Source organism: Narcine bancroftii, chromosome 2 (genome assembly GCF_036971445.1).
Source record: "Narcine bancroftii isolate sNarBan1 chromosome 2, sNarBan1.hap1, whole genome shotgun sequence".
Classification (NCBI taxonomy): Eukaryota; Metazoa; Chordata; class Chondrichthyes; order Torpediniformes; family Narcinidae; genus Narcine; species Narcine bancroftii.
In genome coordinates this window covers 115720942-115739694 of record NC_091470.1, presented here as the reverse complement: position 1 = coordinate 115739694, position 18753 = coordinate 115720942, and the positions used below count along the sequence as shown (strand labels likewise).

General features: G+C 45.6%; 1 protein-coding gene across 10 annotated transcripts in view; it reads left to right on the top strand.

Annotated features, from left to right (window-relative positions):
* The window catches only part of LOC138754187 (electrogenic sodium bicarbonate cotransporter 4-like), a 228351-nt gene that overhangs the window by 128802 nt on the left and 80796 nt on the right, over nt 1-18753 (top strand). For all 10 annotated transcript variants that reach the window (XM_069918076.1, XM_069918079.1, XM_069918075.1 and 7 more), the window contains 7 exons: nt 1393-1548; nt 7010-7065; nt 12090-12247; nt 13197-13284; nt 14295-14449; nt 15817-15942; nt 16574-16748. In XM_069918076.1, coding sequence (XP_069774177.1) covers nt 1393-1548; nt 7010-7065; nt 12090-12247; nt 13197-13284; nt 14295-14449; nt 15817-15942; nt 16574-16748 — 914 coding nt within the window. The remainder of the gene's footprint in view (nt 1-1392; nt 1549-7009; nt 7066-12089; nt 12248-13196; nt 13285-14294; nt 14450-15816; nt 15943-16573; nt 16749-18753) is intronic.

Below are 18753 nucleotides of genomic sequence, written 5' to 3'. Positions count from 1 at the left end.
GTGACCCCATTCAAAGTCTCCAAAACCAAGAAACTGAAAGCTCATGACTCGGAGTTTAATCTGCCTGAGAAGGCTTCTAAATGAATAGAAATGATGTTGACACCATTTGAGATTCTCAAATCAAACTTGCACGCCAACATCGCTGGTAATTAATTGGACCAACCACTCTGAGAAAGGACAAGGTCTCTTCAGCATATGAAACAAGAGAATCATGAAACTACACAATTTGCAAAAGGAGGCCATTTGGCTCTTTTCTGCTCCTGGCTCATAAAAGGTCAATTAGCCCAATGTTGATCATTCACAACTTTTCAGGAGATTCAAGTGTAAGGAATTAAATTTGACCATTTTTGGAGAGATGTTTGAAGAAGACGTGCATCAGGACACGTACTGTACCCCTGGTGTGGCTAGTGTTTACCAAGAGGGCAAGTGTTCCTGCTGTTTGCTCCCCCAACCCAGTACAGGGATCCCAGCTTGTAGATTATCCCACATCTGCATTAGATCATTTTAGTTGTGATGTAAGTTCTGTCTTCACCATTATTTCCTGCATGGTGCTCTGGACATCTCCATCTTGCCAGCCCATTCCCCTTTCCACCACCACTCATCTCCACCCACTCCCCTACTGCATCACCACCCCTCCACCATCTTCCGGCCCTTCACATTACACCCCCTTGCTCCCAGAGATGAGGGGGACATTGGAGTTGACTGGGGTTGTACTCACTGAAATTCACAAGAAGGAGGGGGGTTCTTATAAAAACATGTTAGTTTTTGAAAGGGATAGATAAAATTGAGACAGGAAAGTTATTTCCATTGGTAGGTGAGACATAGCCTCAACGACTGGGGGAGCAGATTAAAGTGGGGATGAGAAGGAACTGCTTCTCCCAAAAGGGCGACATGGTTGGGGTAGCAGTTAGTGCCCCACCTTTCCAGTGCCACTGATTGGAGCTAGGGTTCAAATCCAATGCTGTCTGTAAGGAGATTATACGCTCTCCCGTGTCTGTATGGGTTTTCCCTGGGGGCTCCAGTTTCCTCCCACCGTTTGAAATGTACTGGGATGTAGGTTAAATTGGACATCATGGACTAGTGGGTTGAAGTGGCCTGTTACCGTGCTGTATGCCTAAAAAGAAGAGTGAATCTGTGGAATTCTCTGCTCTATTTAAGGCAGAGTGGAACAAACATTTGCACAGTGACAGAATTAAGGAGTCTGGAGGAAAGGCAGGTAAGTGGAGATGAGTCCATGGCCAGATCAGCCATGATTTTATTGAAAGGCGGAACAGGCTTGACAGGCCAGATGGCCAAATCCTGCTCCCATTTCTTATGTTCTGCTGTTTCAAGGAAAGAAAGTCCATCAGATCTACTCAGGACATCAAGTGAACAGTGTGCCTTTCATTACAGATGATATCATTGACAAGCAGATTGAAGATGGACTTGTTAAACCAGATGTACGGGAACAGATCTCATTCATTCTCCTGAGGAAGCATCGTCACCAAACTAAGAAGCCCATCCACCGATCCTTGGTTGACATCGGGAAGTCGGCCACAGCTACGTCAGGTGAGCTTCGCAGCCCATCAACACATCCGATGGGGCTGATTTCATTGTAACCTGTCTCTCAACCCTCACATAGACTCTTGCATCTATAAAGTCATGAGGCACGGGATCAATGGAACCTTGGGTGTGTGGATAAAAAATTGGCTTGTAGGAAGAAAGTAGAGAGTAGTTGTGGAAGGGAAGTATTTCTTCCTGGAGGCCGGTAACTAATGGAGTGCCGAAAGGATCTGTTCTGCGACCCTCCCCCCCCCCCCCCCCCACCTGCTCTTTGTGATTTTTATAAATGACCTGGATGAAGAGATGGAAGGATGGGTCACTAAGTTTGCAGATGGCATGAAGGTTGGATGGAATTGAAGGTTGTCAAAGGTTACAAGAGGATATAGACAGGATGCAGAGTTGGGCGGAAAGGTGAGAGATGGATTTCAATCCTGATAAGAGTGAGGTGATGCAGTATGGAAGGAAAAACCAGACAGCTGAGTACAGGATTAATGGTCAGTAGTGTGGATGAACTGAGGGACCTTGAGGGTTCAAATCCATACATCCCTCAATGTCACCACACAAATCTCTGGTAAGACCACACTTGGTGTATTGTGTTCAGTTCTGATCACCTCATTATAAGAAGGATTTGGAAGCTATGGAGAGGGTGCAGAGGAGATTTACCAGGATGTTGCCTGGATTGGGAAACAAGTCTTACGAGGCAAGGTTAGCAGAGCTGGGACTTTTCTCTTTGGAGCATAGAAGGATGAGAAATGACTTGATAGAAGTCTACAAGATTATAAGAGGTATAGTAGGGTGGACAGCCAGCACCTGTTTAGCAGGGCAGGATCAGCAAACACTAGAGGACCTCTGTACAAAGTGAAGGAAGAGAAGTTTAGGGGAGACATCAGGGAGTTACGGGTACCTGGAATGCCTTGCTGAGGATGGTGGTGGAGGCTGAAACATTGCGGGCATTTAAGAGACTCTTAGATACATGGATGAAAGAAAAATAGAGGGTTATGAGTTAGGGAGGATTTAGTACTTAATTTTAAAGGAATATATGAGTTGGCACAACATCAAGGGCCATAGGGCCTGTACAGTGTTGTATTGATCCATGGTTTGCCCCATTTGGTCCTTATCTTTTATAGCCCTTCCTACCCATCTATCTGACCAAATGTCTTTTGAATGTCATAATTGTCCCCACTTCTACAGCTTCTTCTGGCAGCTTGGACCAGATATAGACCACCCTCTGAGTGAAATAGTTGCCCCTTGGGTCCCTTTTAAATCTCTCCCTTCTTACCTTAAACCGATGAATCAGAATCAGAATTTATCATCATGAACAAGCCACGAAATTTGTTGTTTTGTGACAGCATCACAGTGCATTTATATAAACCACCTTACAAAAATGTTAAAAGGTGCACAAAAAAATCAAAGTAAGCCAATGTATTTGGTTCATTGATTGTTCAGGAATCTGATGGCAGAGGGGAAGAAGCTGTCCTTGTGCCATTGAGTGCTCGTCTTCAGGCTCCTGTACCTTTTCCCCAATGGTAGCAGAGTGAAAAGGGCATGGCCAGGGTGGTGGGGGTCCTTGAGGATAGAGGATGCTTTCTTAAGACACCGCCTCTTGTAGATGTCCTTGATGGAGTGAAGTCTGGTGCCTATGATATTGCAGACTGTGTTAACAACCCTCTGGATTTTATTCTTGTGCTCAGAGTTGGCACCTCCATTCCAACCAAGATGTTCTCCATGGTATGCCTGTAGAAGTCTTTGGTGGGATACCGAATCTCTTCAAACTCCTCACAAAGTATAGGCAGTGGCGGCCTTCTTTGTGATTGCATCAATGTGGAGGCTCCAGGACAGATCCTCGGAGATGTTGACACCCAGGAATTTGAAGTTCTTGACTTTCTCCACTGCTGACCCCTCGATGAGGACTCTACGCTCTCTAGTTGTAGAATCATGTATCCTCGGATAAAGACAGTGCACATCCACTTTATCCATGCCCTTCAGAATTTTATAAACCTCTATAGGTTCCTTCACTCCTCAGCCTTCTCTTCTTTCCTTCTGTTCAATCTCTGCATTTACAACAGACCTGTCACGCACAAAGCTTGCTCACATATTTGCCAATCAGAATGTTGTACTTGGTACATTTTGTGAATAATTTAAAAGTCCACGAGGTCTCCAAAATTCTCCATTTCTTAGTTCAGTATTAGCTTCCTTCCAGGATTTTAATCCCTTTTTTTCCAGAGATGAATATGTTCGTGTTTTAACTTGGGGAGTCAACAAATATGACCATTGGAATCTTAGTCATCGAGTTCCGTCGCACAGAAACAGACCCTTCAGCTCAACATGTCCACACTGACCAATTATTGGCCTGAACTAAACTAGCTTATTGTCACATGTTCTGAGATACAGGGAAAAGTATAGTTTTGTATAATAGCCAGGCATCAGCACAACTTTGGATTTCAGAATAAAAACGACGTGACCAGGTTAATCAGGACACCAGTCAAATTGTGTTCCTGGAATTTTAACATAGCAGGCAAATCTGCTTCATCCCAAGCTCTTCCTGCCATTCCAGGGTTGCTCCTCGGAGGGTGGAGGTGAATCTGGCATAAATAGTTGCTCTGTGCCATTGGTTGAAGGACTTTGTGGTCTCACTATCTGTTTTAACTCCATTCTCCACCTAAGAAACTGTTGCTCTCCCCCCACCCACCCCACCCCCTATAGTACTGACCTGTGCATTGTCTTGCTCTCCCAACAACTGCTGCCTCCATAACCACCCTGACTCACCCTCAATATCTCATATTCCACTTGGGTGGCTGATGGCATGAACACTGATATTCCAATTTCAGGTAATTCTTTCCCCACTCACATAACCCACCTACTTTTTTCTCCCTTTATTCACCTCCCCTCCACCTTGTACCATCTGCCCAACATCCCCTCCCTATCTTGCTCTATCCTTCACCTAGTCCCACCCCTAACGAGCTGTTGTAAGCTGGACATCTTCCCCCTCAATCTTGCTGCAGAATCTCAGTCTGAAATGTCAGCGTACACCTTGTGCCTGGGAGGTGGGGGTCCTTTAGGATAGAGGCTGCTTTCTTAAGACACTGCCTCATGTCAATGTTGGTTATGTTTGAGAAAATGTTAGTCTAGGAAGCAAGAAGTTGGGTGGGTAGCATATAATAGGACAAGGGGAATTGCTCTGATTGGGTGGAAATAATGGGGCGGGTCAGCTCCTTTGCCTGTAGTTAATGTTGGAAGTGTGGGTGAAGTAGTATAATCTGGCCAACCTCCCACCCCCCACAATGGTCTTCCACCCTGCACCTCTTCCACCTCCTTGCCCCTTAATAGCTCCTCCTAGATTTTATGCTTGATCTCCCCCTTCAATCAAGGGTCCTGGGCCCAAAACAGTGACCGACCATTTGTCTCCATGACCCATGTTTGCTTGCGATTCCAGCATCTGCAGGTCTCTGTTTCTTCACCTTCTCTGCTACCAGGACAATTGTTTTTTCTCTCTGTTTTTCCATTTCAATGATTGATCTCAGATGTGAAATCTATTTCTGCCTGATTTGCTGAGTTTTTCTAAGATATCCTGTTTTTATTTGAGTTGAGAGGTGGGTTATCAGCATGTACTTTACCCCTCATCAGCCTGTCACAGGTGACAGGGCAGACAAATGGTTTCAATTGCCCTGTAATGATATCAAGAAATCTTGGAGAGAGTGCAGTGTGTGAAAATGGAGCAGTAGGCCAGGCGGTATCCGTGGAGGCAAAGAGATGGCTACATTTTGGTTGCATCAGGATGCAGGGTCGTGGCCTGAGAAGCCAACCTCCCTTTTCCTCCGCAGATGCTGCTCGGTGTACTGCATCCCTCCAGCAGAACCTACAGATAGTGTGTGAACAAAGAGAAGCTGCAGGGTCTCGCCAGGTCGGGAAGCATCCATGGAGAGAAAGGACCATGGGATGATATATTATGGAAGGTCAAACCTGATGGTCGGATACTTAACAGCGTGGAGAAACACCGAGACCTTGGGGTCCATACCCATACATCTTTCAAGACTGCTGCGCAGGTTGCTAGAATAGTTAAGAAAGACTGTGGGATGCTGGGCTTCATTAATAGGGAGATTGAGTTCAAGAGTTGAGAGGTGATTTTGCAGCTCTATAAGACACAGGTGACACCACACTGTATTGTGTTCAGTTCTGGTCCTTATCACTGGAGAGGGTACAGAGGAGATTTACCAGGATGTTGCTTGGATTGGAAAATAAGGTAAGGTTAGCAGAGCTGGGATAGCTCAATGGTTAGAGCACTGGTCTTGTAAACCAGGGGTCACGAGTTTATTCCTCATTGGGACACATTTCTCTGAGGGCTGCTGGATAAAGTGGCAACTGTGTCTTCCTTACAGTAGAGAAAGTTATAGAGTTTCATGTATGTTACATTCTAATGAAGTATTTTGTGACAATAATGGAACGTTTACCTTTGCTTTTCTCTTTGGAGTGAATAAGAATGAGAGGTGACTTAATAGATTCTGAGAGGTTTAGATGAGGTGGACAGCCAGCACCTGTTTCCCAGGGCAGGTATAGCAAACCCCAGAAGACATCTGTACAAAGTGAAGGGATGAAAGTTTAGGGGAGGCATCAGGGGTAAGTTTTATCACACAGAGAGTTGTAGGTACCTGGAATGCATTACCGGGTGGTGGTGGTGGAGGCTGAATCATTAGGGGTATTTAAGAGACTCTGAGACAGGCACATGGATGGAATAAAAGTAGAAGGTGTAGGGAGGATTTTGTATTTGCATTTCTGTATTTTTTTTGGTAGGAATTCTTGTCAGCACAACATTGAGGGCTGAAGGGCCTGTACTGTGCTGTAGCATTCTATGTTCTATGTCAGTCATTGGTTTGGCTTGGGTCCCTTTGTCAAGACTACTTCTGGAGCAGTTCTGGAGTCTTGATAAATGATCCTGGCCTGACTGTCTCTGCTGATACTTCCTGACCTGCAAGACTCCCCCCAGTTTTTCACTGTTCAGGTGGGATCCTCCAGCAGTTCGATCCTCAGGAATCCAATTCTCCGACTGCGATTGTTTCACAAACTCTCGGTCCATTGAGTCATTCTGCTAACTGAACATGTATCTTTATTTCTTTCCCTACTAACTGCTTGAATTAACGAGTGGCCTTCAGCTTGCAGCCCCTGCCGAGCTCCAGGCATTGGGGCAAACTTTTACCGCTCCACTGAAGACTTGGAAATGAGGCACGCTTCCAGTTATGGACGGCTACGTAAGTCACCTGCCTACATCACCTGGTGACTGGGTAACTAAGATGAAAATACTGCATGCAGCGTGTGTGCATGCACCCACTCCTTGTTTAATGCCTAATCCAAATGACCTGCCAGCAGCTAGAAGCCTTTTCCAAATTCCAAACCCCAGCAATGGTTCCTTGACCCCAATTTTCCTGCAAATTTCTTATTAAGTATGTAATTTCTGGACCTGTTTTTGATCTAGGACATGCTCAAAGCAGAAGCATGAATGACATTGCAGATACTCCTAGCAATGACCAGGTAAATCTCGAGCTATGTGTATGAACTTATTTTTTCTGAATTGTTGTATAATTTCCATTTTGATTTTAAAATATTGCATTTTTATTTCCATTGAGGTGAAGTTCTTTAATACATCACTATTGCTTATCTAGGCTTAGAATTTAGAACATAGTCCATCACTGGAACAGACCATTCAACCCATCATACCTGTGCCAACCTTGATGCCAATCTAAACTAATCCCATCCACCCGCAGAAGTTCCATATCCCCCTATTTCCTACTGTGCCAGTTTCTGCCCAAATGACTCTGAAATGTTGCTATTGTATCTGCTGCCATCATGTTCCCAGTACCTTGGTGCAAAAAGAAATTGCCTTGTAAATCTCCTTTAAGTGTTTCCCTCTCACCTTCATCCAAAGGTATTTCTTGAACTCTGGAACTCCCTCCCAACATGGAGTATTTTCTCCACATAGATTGTAGCAGTTAAAGAAGGCAACTCACCACCACCTTCTCAAGGATAGTTCAGGATTTAGTGCTCTTGCCTCCCAGTGACAGCAATATAGGTTCAGTCTCAACCCTCCAGAGCTGCCTCTGTGGAGTTTGCATGTCCTCCCAGTGAGTTTCCTCCAGGTTTTCAGGCACCACAATGTTTCTGAACAAGAAGGAGTGTCTGATCTGTCCCTTTTGCCTGCTGTTTCCAGAATTCGAAGCTGGAACAAGAATGTAGAGAATGCAGTAAATTCATGTGGAAATTGTTAAATTCATCTTTGATTAGATATAATAAATTATACCACATTTTAAAATTGTTAATCAGATTATGAAATAGCAAATGGGTGTTGACTGGGATCACGAGAATAGTGCTTAGCCCTGCATTCACATTCTTGACCATGACCTGTACAACCCAGCTTACAGACCACAACACACTGCCTGGCTAATTTGGAGCAGTGTGGAGTTCCCAGCATCTGTGCAAAGCCTGTCAGACACTCAGAGTACAAAGACCTGCGCCCCCCCCCCCCCATCGTGATTATTGGAATTTAAATATAAAGCAAGTCTTGTGTAAAGAGAAATGCTGACCATTCTGCAAACTTGAACTATATTTATAGAAGGTATAATGGGGATTGGGATATTCAGTGACCACCAAGACCAAACTCAGACCTGACCTTGGATGCTGCCTGTGAGGAGTGTGCATGTATGCCCTTTGATCCTGTGAACTTCCTCTGGGTGCTCCAGTCTCCGCACACCTCCCAAAGACATGCATGTCCATAGGTTAATTGGCCACTTTAGTGTGTGAGCAGGTGGTAGAATCAAGAGGGGGTTGATGTTAATATGCAGAACTTAAAATAGGAATCATGCAGTGGGAGTATAAATGATGCAGAAGATGTACATCTACTCGAGTATAAATTAAATTACTTCTCTGTGCCATGAGGCAGAAAAAGAGAGAATAAATATAAAAGGATAGAATAATAAATATTCACAGTTGCAGTCAGTGGAAAAATTAAAAATTGTTTCAATTGTACAGACATATCTTTTAATGGTCCTGAACTAGTTCATGGTTAGCGATCGTGGATAGTGATGAAGTAGTACGGGGAGCTTCATGGTTAGAGATGGGGTAGTAAGGGGAGGTTCATGGTTAGAGATGGGGTAGTATGGGGAAGTTCATGGTTAGAGATGGGGTAGTACAGGGAGGTTCATGGTTAGCGATGGGGTAGTACGGGAAGGTTCATGGATAGTGATGAGGTAGTACGGGGAGGTTCATGGTTAGAGATGGGGTAGTACAGGGAGGTTCATGGTTAGTGATGAGGTAGTATGAGAGGTTCATGGTTAGCGATGGGTTAGTATGGGGAGGTTCCTGGTTAGCGATGTGATAGTACAGGGAGGTTCATGGTTAGCGATGCGGTAGTACTGGGAGGTTGATGGTTAGCAATGGGGTAGTACAGGGAGGTTCATGGTTAGTGATGGGGTAGTACATGGAGGTTCTTGGTTAGCGATGGGTTATTATGGGGAGGTTCGTGGTTAGCGATGGGGTAATACAGGGAGGTTCGTGATTAGTGATGGGGTGGTACAGGGAAGTTTGTAGTTAGTGATGAGGTAATACAGGGAGATTCAAGAACCTGATAGCTGCTGCATCAACAGTACCTCACACCACAAAAATTACATATATCTAAATCTGAAATTTCAGAAATTTGCTTTTGTTGTGGTGTGGAGGTTGGAACCTTTATCAATCCACCTGGCTGTGCACAAATGTGAGATTCTTCTTGGAGAACCTGGGGAACATATATAAAAAAAATGACTAAGTTGGATCTTCCACAGGACCCGGAATTGTACCTTCTGGGAAACATTAAGGATAAGAGTTTTAAACTGTCCAAATACCAGGTTCAGTTTTTGAAGGTTGCCTTGTCAGTAGTCAGGAAGTCTACAGTGGTCACGTGGAAGTCCAACTCCCAACTAAATATTACATGATGGAATACGGAAACTCAGAGTTGCATAGCCTGGAGAAAACCACATACAATTTAAGAAGGAAAAATTACATTTGTTAGGGTCTGGCATCCCTATCTTCAGCACCTAGATGTGCAGATGTAATTCTACTCCTTTAGATAAAGTGAATAGAACATCTGTGCCAGTATTGGAATGCTCGAGATCAGTGAAGTGGGTCGTGCCGCAGATGATGGACTCTTGTATTTTGTCCCTTATCCCTTTATTTTGGGTTCTTCCTGACGGTTAGAGTTGGCGGCGCTGACGAAGCAGCTGTAGTGGTAGTGCTGCCACCTGGTGTGGACCTGCAGGGAGCGAGGGAGCAGAAATGCAGCGCTCCCGCAGGGCCCGGCCAACTGCCATAGGCTCCACACAGGCTTTGAATGGCTCATTGAGGGAATTGATAGTGGTTTTAGTCAAAATCCTGCGACCACGTGTCTGCACACAAGATGACGGCACCTATTATTGACCAACAGCCATGAGGGCCTGCAGACTCTGTTGAAGCGGAGGACTGGGGGAGCGCACCAGAGGACGGGAAGATCACACACCGTCTGTGAGGGAGAAGTGGAGGAGACAACCTGCAGAGACAGTGACCACAGCAGAGGACCAGTAAGGGCACTCTGCTGCTGAGGAACCAGTGCATGCAGTGGACTGCTATAGACCCAAGGCTGCTGGAGACTGCTGTCGGGAGACTTGCACTGGCCTGTGGACTGTTGGAGACTGGCTCAAACTGGCTGGAAGGGTACCATGTATCGGACCAGGATGCAAGGAGATATCGAGGGCTGCGAAGGATTCCTAATCACGTCGGTGGTTCAGTTCTGGAGCTCAGGTTGTCATTGGTTTGGAATGGACTCTGTGTGACAGAGGGCTGCAGAAGTACTGGAGGCAAATCTGCACACTCTCGGAGAATCTGGGGAGGCTCTCTTTTGCTTTTTTCTCTCTGACTGTAAAAAAAAATAAGAGGCGCCTAGGCAATTCCTGCTGGTGGCGAATCTGTCTGCCTTGCAGCAGGCAAAAAGAAATGTCATGTAATACGACACTGTTTTATTACTATGATAATAAATTGAATCTTGAAAATCTTGTCCCCATAAAGGTCTTTGACTTTAATGATATTTTGTTCTTTTTATTTGTTTAATTTATACAATGTTTTTCTTTTTTTGTATTAGAGGGCGCGAAGGAGGGGAGAGGGATAGGGATAAAATAGGCTCTGTATGATGTACATAATTGTTGGGAAAAAATATACTGTTTATTTAGATTCGTAAGAGTCTTTGAAAATAAAAAATAAAATATTGAAAAAAAAAGAGCCTGATAGCTGTTGGGGAATAAAACTTGGAAGTCCAACACACAAATGGGCTGGAGAAACTCAGCAGGTCACACAGCATCCATAGTAAATAAAGGGTAACCTTTACTTAAGGGCATATACCTCATGAAGGTTTCTCCCAACACGTTGACCTCAAGGCCATCAGACTGTAGTCAGCACGGAACATCCTGCAGACACTGAGAGACAAGGACCTGATGGACCTGGTGGGGTGGTTTCCTGGTTAGACTGTTCAGGTCATCTGTTGGAATGTCTCATCGCCTGTATTTATGAACAAGCAGGACTTGTCCTGGCTGATGGCGCGAGGGCCTTCCCAGTCATATCCTTCCTGTACAACCGGAACATCATCCGCCATACATGTTGTCCCCAAGATAACTGCAGTGGAGTGGAGACAAGTCGACCACCTCTTTGCAGAGTGCAGATTTGAATGTGTGGTGAAGGATGCAAGGGTCCTTGTCATCTCCAGCAACAGCATAGCAGAGGACTCTCTGATCTATGGGCTGTTCTTGGGGACGCACAGAGTCCGACATCCAGAACTGCTGGAAGACCACCAACTTTGTGAAAGATGCCCTTTGGTCTGCCCAAAACCTGTTGGTCTTTCAGCACATGGAAATGTTGGTGAGGGAATGCTGCCGACTGGCACATTCCAGGCTGCAGGAGTACGTGCTGAGGCTTGGTGCAGCCAACACGCGAGCGCTGTGGGGAAGGACCACAGTGTCCTCCCATTACCAGGCACTGAGTGACTGAGACTGAGGGGAAGCCCCTCAAACAACAGAGGGGAGGACTAACAAGGTGCCACAGGGGTGGTTACAGGGTAAATAAAGAATGTAATAATGTACAGTGATGGAAACATATGGATATGAAAATAAGGGTGGGATGTGACTGTCAGTGGTTTTCCTTTTGTAAATAAATAATAGTCTATTTATGTTTTTTTTTTAAGTTTGTGTATTGTACTCTACCCCAGCATCTGCAGACTTTCTTGTTTAACTTGAAACTGGAAATGCTGGACTTCAGGGTTTTGTACCTTCTGTCAAAAGGCAGCAGTGGGAAGAGGTTGTCACCAGGGTGACAGGAGTCCTTTATGACATTGGCCGCCTTCTTGAGGCACCATCTCAGGTCGATGTCTTCAGTGGAATTATCTCGGTGCCCAAGGTGGGCTTGGCAAGATTTCCGACTTTCTACATTCTTCTCTTCAGTCCTGCTAGGCAATGACCACCATTCCAAACACTGACTCACAAACTACCCTCCATTCTTCGCAGCTCAAGAACAAATTCAAGAAGAAGATACCTCGTGATTCGGAAGCTTCAAACATCCTTGTGGGAGAAGTGGACTTCCTTGAAAAGCCTTTTGTGGCGTTTGTGCGTCTTCTGCAACCGACAATGTTGGGTGGTCTGACAGAGGTGGCTGTGCCAACAAGGTAGGGGTCAACCCAGTGGAATCTCTTGCACTTGATTACGTGGTAAATCTGTTGCTGGGTCATTGGCACACAGCTATTAAGTACTGTAATGCTTGTGCTTGGTTTCACAGCTCACTCCTCACTCTGTGGCTCTCCGCGGGTCAACGATACTTTCACTGCAACTGACTCTCTCTGAGGTGTTTTAAATAGTTGTAAATTTTGCCATCCCTTCACCCCCTGCTTGTTGCTGTGCCCTCCCTCCCTTCTCCACCTATTACCCACTGCCTTTGCGATCGTGCTTCTCCCCCCCCATCCTTCCCCCCCCCCCTTATCCATTTATTTGGGTAGCTGCCAACATTTTTCTACACCTTGATGAAGGGATCAAGCCTGAAATGTCAGTTGTGCATTTTTATCTTTGCTCTATAAAGGAAATTGTTTGACCTGCTAAGTTTCTCCAGCTTTGCGTTTTTACTTTATCTACAGTCTACAGACTTTTGTGTTTTACCAGTGCCAGGATGAGTCCATGTATGTTGAACAACATATCATACTCAGACTAAACCTCAGTGATAGGAAACCCACTCCTCCGCCCTGATCCGTTTGCACTGTTTCTATCTGTTCTTCACCAGCTCCTCACTTTTCTCTCAAATCTCCTCCCGGTCTCATGGACGTCTCTCTACTCCTCCCACCTTCTTTCACCCAATGTCCTATCTCCTTACGGCCCTTCCCCAGTCCCCTCCCTCTTTTTCATCTTGCTGTCACCCTTTTCACCAAGGCTCCTGACCTGGAAACATTGACCATCTCTCCCTATGGATGCTGCCTGGCCTGCTGCATCCCTTCAGCAACTCATCATTAGCTCAAGACGCTGGCATCTGCACTCGTGTTCCTCCATTATGAATACACTTTTATTTTATTCTCGTACGGAATGAAATTGGGAATTTTACATTCTAACATTAATCTCTTTCCCAAATAGGTTTATTTTTATTCTTCTGGGCCCTCAAGGGAAAGGCAAATCTTACAGTGAGATTGGAAGAGCGATGGCCACTCTGATGGTGGATGATGTGAGTTATCAGCCCAAACCTGTAGAAAGACACTGCTACTGCTGTTCTCTTGAGCTCGGAAAATGTGAACAGAGAGGCACCCATACCTACCTCGATCTTCGGTGCTAAACTGACTCACTTTAAGGGGCTTCACCAATGGATTTAGCCAATGTTTCAAGGTCAAGCACTGCAGCATTTTCCTCCTTGCTCTTCAGAGTCGTGGTGATCGCAGAAGACACTCTATACCCACTGCAGTGGTTGCTAACATGTGTTATGGTTCCCCAAGCAAGGAGAAAGAAAAGGATTTGCAGCAAATGCTCTTCTGCACTCATAGGCAGTGGAGACAGGGTACAGTCAGTGGAGGGCTGCTTCCACAGTGCCTGTGACCTGGGTCTAATCCTGAACTCAGCTGGAGTTTGCACATTCTCCCTTTGACCAGTTGTGTTTTCTCCCACATCCCTAAGGTGTGTGGGTTGGAATATTAATTGTCTTTCCCTAAGTGTATGGAATCCTGGGAAAGTCATGGAGTGAAAGAACATTGGGGTAAAGGCTCTCCAACCTGCCGAGTCCACACAAACCCAATGTTGAGACCCTTTCACGTTCATCCTGAGGAGAAGAGATCACAAAGAAAACCAATCCTTTGGACTCCGTGTCCCTGTTTTTCAGGAACTGCTTTTATTCCCAACCACCAGATTTTAGATTTATTGACAGAGTACAAACATGACATCATATACAGCTCTAAGATCCAGCTGGTTCGTATAGTCTTCATACTGTAGTTTACCCATGGACCCAGTCCAGAATATATATATTATGAAAGGTTAAAAATGGCTGGAGACCAAAGGGTTAATGGGAGAATAAGATGACTTGGTGAGCTGGCACATTCTGCAGTCTATATGAATATCCCAATGTTCTCCCTAATGGTGAGATCTCAGACTATAGAGTAGGTGGTGGTATGATTCCACTGCTGTGCTGAGGCTGCCTTGTCCTCTGGGCTGTTATCCACACTCTGCTCCATCTGTGTTGGGTTCCAGCTGTTCAGTGACGTGGCTTACAAAGCGAGAGACAGAGATGACCTGATCGCTGGCATCGATGAATTCTTGGATGAAGTTATCGTCCTTCCTCCGGGTGAATGGGACCCCAAGATCAGGATTGAGCCACCCCAGAAAGTGACACCTGCCGAGAAGAGGTAGGAGATTTACATCATTGTCCCCACTTCCTTGTCTCATTGAATAAATGGTTCCCTGTGACATGCAACAAGGGGAGGGGTGGGCAGGTTCCATCTGCCCCAGACCTGATTACCTCTCTTTGACTGGCATCACTGGGGGGGGGGGGGGGGGGGTGCAGACCACATCAGGTGACACCATCAGAGGGGGTGACTGTCTATAAAATTTTTGTGCAATGTTTCAGCAGAAATTTATGATGTTTTATAAAAATATCCCTGTGGTAGTTATAACAACAAAAACATTTTTCGTAAGCCCATCTTACATGTATCAGTGTAGCTACAAGGCTAAAACTCGATGCTCATTTACTTTTTGAGCCTTCTAATGTCCTCCAGTCAGAGCTGTCATTATCCCCCAACGACAAGGACGCTTCGATTCAAGGGGTTTCATCCTTACGCTCTACAAGCACACGCTGTTGTTTTGGTTCCTGCTGGTGTTTTGAAAGTCGCTGCTTTTGTCAAATTTCCTATTATTTTAGTTTCAACGTTGTGGCCATTAGTATTTGTGAACTTGTATCAACTTTTTTGAGAATGGAGTAGTAATTAAAGGAAAAGAATTTTCACTTTAACCACATGAAACTACAGTATGTCAATATAAATAAATTTAGGCCATGCATATGATATTGTAGTTTAAATTTTGCTAGTTGTACATCTCACTACTATTGCCATTACATTCGGTGATCTACGGGAATTACGACTTGCGAGTAACATTAATACAGGGGTCCTCAAACATTTTAGACCATCGATCCCTTCATGATCCCTCATTGACACCCAGGCAGGTGCAAAAATAAATAAATAGATTTATAAATTATTAAGTAACCGCGCAGTTTCCAAGTGCATTATAGTGAGGGAAACTGCATACCTTATGCAATAAACCAAACTTTGTTCAACACCCCAATCACCAAGTAACAAATCTGTAAATTAAGCAAATGATTGCAATAACAGTTAAAAAAAAACCCTTTGCTTGTGGCCGGGAAGATGCCAATTGGAGCTGGGTCCAAGTCTTCAGCATCAATTCTCCACATCGGGTGCGGTATCCCGGCAGGAGCAGGGACCTCGGGCTCGACAATTCTTTTGACCCCCCAAAGTTCAATCGACCACCCACCCTTCCGCCCTGGCATTTATCAACTCCCTGGCATTTTTCAATCACTTCGATAGTCCCGTTGGCCCCCAGGGGACGATATTGACCACTTTGGAGACCCCTACATTACAAAGAACTAAGGATTCAGTATGGTCTGGTATGGAAGGAGGAACAAGGGTGGGGGTGGGGGGGTGACACCATGAGTTAACACTATTGATGCTACTGGTCTGACCTGCTCTTTCCTCTGCCACAGGAAATCTGTCTACTCCCTGAATGAGGCCGGCCAGATGAACGGATCAGCAGGATGTGCAGGAGGAAGTGATGATGAGGATATGCCAGCCCCACACGAGCTTGGGGAGGAGCTGACGTGGACGGGAAGGTATTTATTTCAGGCGTCCTTGCTTCTCCGTCCATGCACTGATGTCAGTTGCCAGCACTCTTTCTAGTACCTGTTTTTCTTGAGTTCTATTTACTGTGAATGTCTGATTGGATCCTGATCCAATCTCACACCTTTCCACAATTCCCAATTCAATGCCCCTTCCCACCATTCCCAAAACAAATCCTCCCAATCCAATCCCACTTCCAATCTAATCCCACTCGTGTTCTCCACTCATGATCCAATCCCACTCCTGTTCACTGCTCTTGATCGAATCCCACCACTTCCAATCCAATCCCACTCCTGCCCACTGGTCCCAATCTAATCCTCCTCCTTCCATCCTCTCCTGATCCAATCCCACTTCTTCTCACCCAATCCAATCCTACTCCTTCTCTCTGCTCCCAATCTCAACCCATTTCTGCTACTGCTACCAATCTTTTGGCTGTACTCTGCTGTGTATATAAAGCTAGACATATGAGCTGCAATGAAGACCAGGGTAGGGGGAGAGTGCAGGATAGAAAAGCTCCAGCAAAGAATGAATTAGCCATGATACTGAGAGATGGAGTGAGCTTGACGAGTGGGTGCTCCACATCTTCTCCTGTGTCCTACCTTCCTGTGTCCTTCCCGAGTGCAGATTCTGTGGCGGCCTGCGACTGGACATCAAGCGGAAACTTCCCTGGCTGCCCAGTGATTTCTACGAAGGATTCCACATCCAGTCCATCTCCACCATCCTCTTTATATACTTGGGCTGCATCACCAATGCCATCACCTTCGGTGGATTACTGGGTGATGCCACAGACAATTATCAGGTGAGGCCTCCGGTTTCCAACACTCCAGTCATTACCCAGAGACACCAGCATTTCACACAGTCACAGAACTGGAGAACAAGAATTAACTCCCTGAAACAGAATTAATGGCAATTCTTTGAACACAATTAATGTAATCTTTTTCTGTCAAGGGGAAGCCAGTGGTCCCTAAACAAGAGAGCTGCTGCAATAAACCACAGGGCAGGAAGTGCAGTTGCAACTGCAGTTACTCCTCTGGTTTGGGTGTGGGTGTGAGCTGGAGGTGGATACAAGGTCTGAGGTGGTGTGGGTGTGAGCTGGAGGTGGGTACGAGGTCTGAGGTGGGTGTGGATGTGAGCTGGAGGTGGGTACGAGGTCTGAGGTGGGTGTGGGTGTGAGCTGGAGGTGGGTACGAGGTCTGAGGTGGGTGTGGGTGTGAGCTGGAGGTGGGTACGAGGTCTGAGGTGGTGTGGGTGTGAGCTGGAGGTGGGTATGAGGTCTGAGGTGGGTGTGGGTGTGAGCTGGAGGTGGTTGTGGATGTAAGAAGTGGGTGTGTGAGGTGGGTATGAGATGTATGTGCACTAGAAATGCACTGATCCACACCCACACTCACTGGCTTTGGCTTCCAGATTTATTTAATTAATTGAATTTAAATTCTGCTGCTGTTGTGTGCAGGTGAGTGGTGAAGTGGGATTTGACCTCTGCTTTCTTCTTCACTAGACAAACAGAATGAAGTCCTGAAGGACTTGCATCTACCATTCAGCTCTGTCCCTGGTTCCTCAGCCACCAGATAACATTTCCCTTCATTCTTCCCATTTGCTACTCTAAGTTGGAAATTTAAATGTCATCCCTTAATTTTGGAAATTGTTGCACCAGAGTGTGTGTCATGTCTCCTCCCAACTTAGCTTTGGGGCTGTGCCTTATTCTGGTTCACTTTGTCCTTTTATGCGAGAGCTGAAGGTTTTGTTCCAAGACGATATCTTGTGAATGCACAAGTGACTGTTCCTTAACTGTTCCTTAACTGTAAGTGGCCTTGGGAATGAATCTTGTGTTTCATTTTGTTTAGTTAGAACTACGTAAAATGGAATCAGTATAGTGTCTGCAGGATTAGTGATGAATAAAGCGTTTGAAGTCCTTTTAATTCAAAGTAAAGGCAACTAATAAGTTTTGGGGTCCCTGCATCAGGAAGATAGGCTGCAAAAGCATTTCTACTGCACCAGGAGTTTGCGGAGGTTCAGTACATCATCAGAAACCTTGGCAAACTTATACAGAAGTGGAGTGCAAAGTGTGCTGGCTGACTGCATCGTGGCTGGATATGGGGCACCAATACCTCTGAGTTTGAAAGAGAATCAGATACTCACCAGCTATGGCAGGGCTTGCAGGCCATGCATCTAACAAGGCGAAGCCCAACATCATAAATGGCTATGATGCTTCACTCCTCAATGAGATGAACATCTTTTATGCTCGCTTTGAAAAGGAGAATTCAACGGAACCAATGGAAATCCCTGCTGGTGACCCTGTGATACATATCTGTTTCAAGGCCAATGTCAAAACATCCCTGAAGAGGGTCAACCCTGAGGAGTCACGTGATGGAGTAGTGGCCGGTTGGGAAAACCAGCCCGCTCCAGAAAAATAGGAAAAAAGTTAGGAAAAGACAAAGCACAACAAAAATAAAATATAAGAAATAGAAGATAAAGTTGCAGAGAAGAGAAAGAAGATGGCACCCCAGAAGGAGAAAGTAAAAACAACTGAAAAAAAAAAGTAGAAAAGTCACTGGAGAAGAAAGAAGAAGGCCTTACCTGAATGAAGGAACAGGGAGTTGAGGTCGCGAAGAGAGCCCGACCCCCGAGGTTAGTGCCTGCCCTGCGGAGACGCGACCTCCTGGCTGGTGAACTTCAAAAATGGCTCTTGGAGCCAAACAAAAATGCGCAATCAAAGGGAAAAGAGGACACTGACGGGAGGGGGGCTCAGCAGAGGAGCGGACAGCCACAGCGCGAAAAGCTGAGGGATGCCCGACACCAGGGCACTT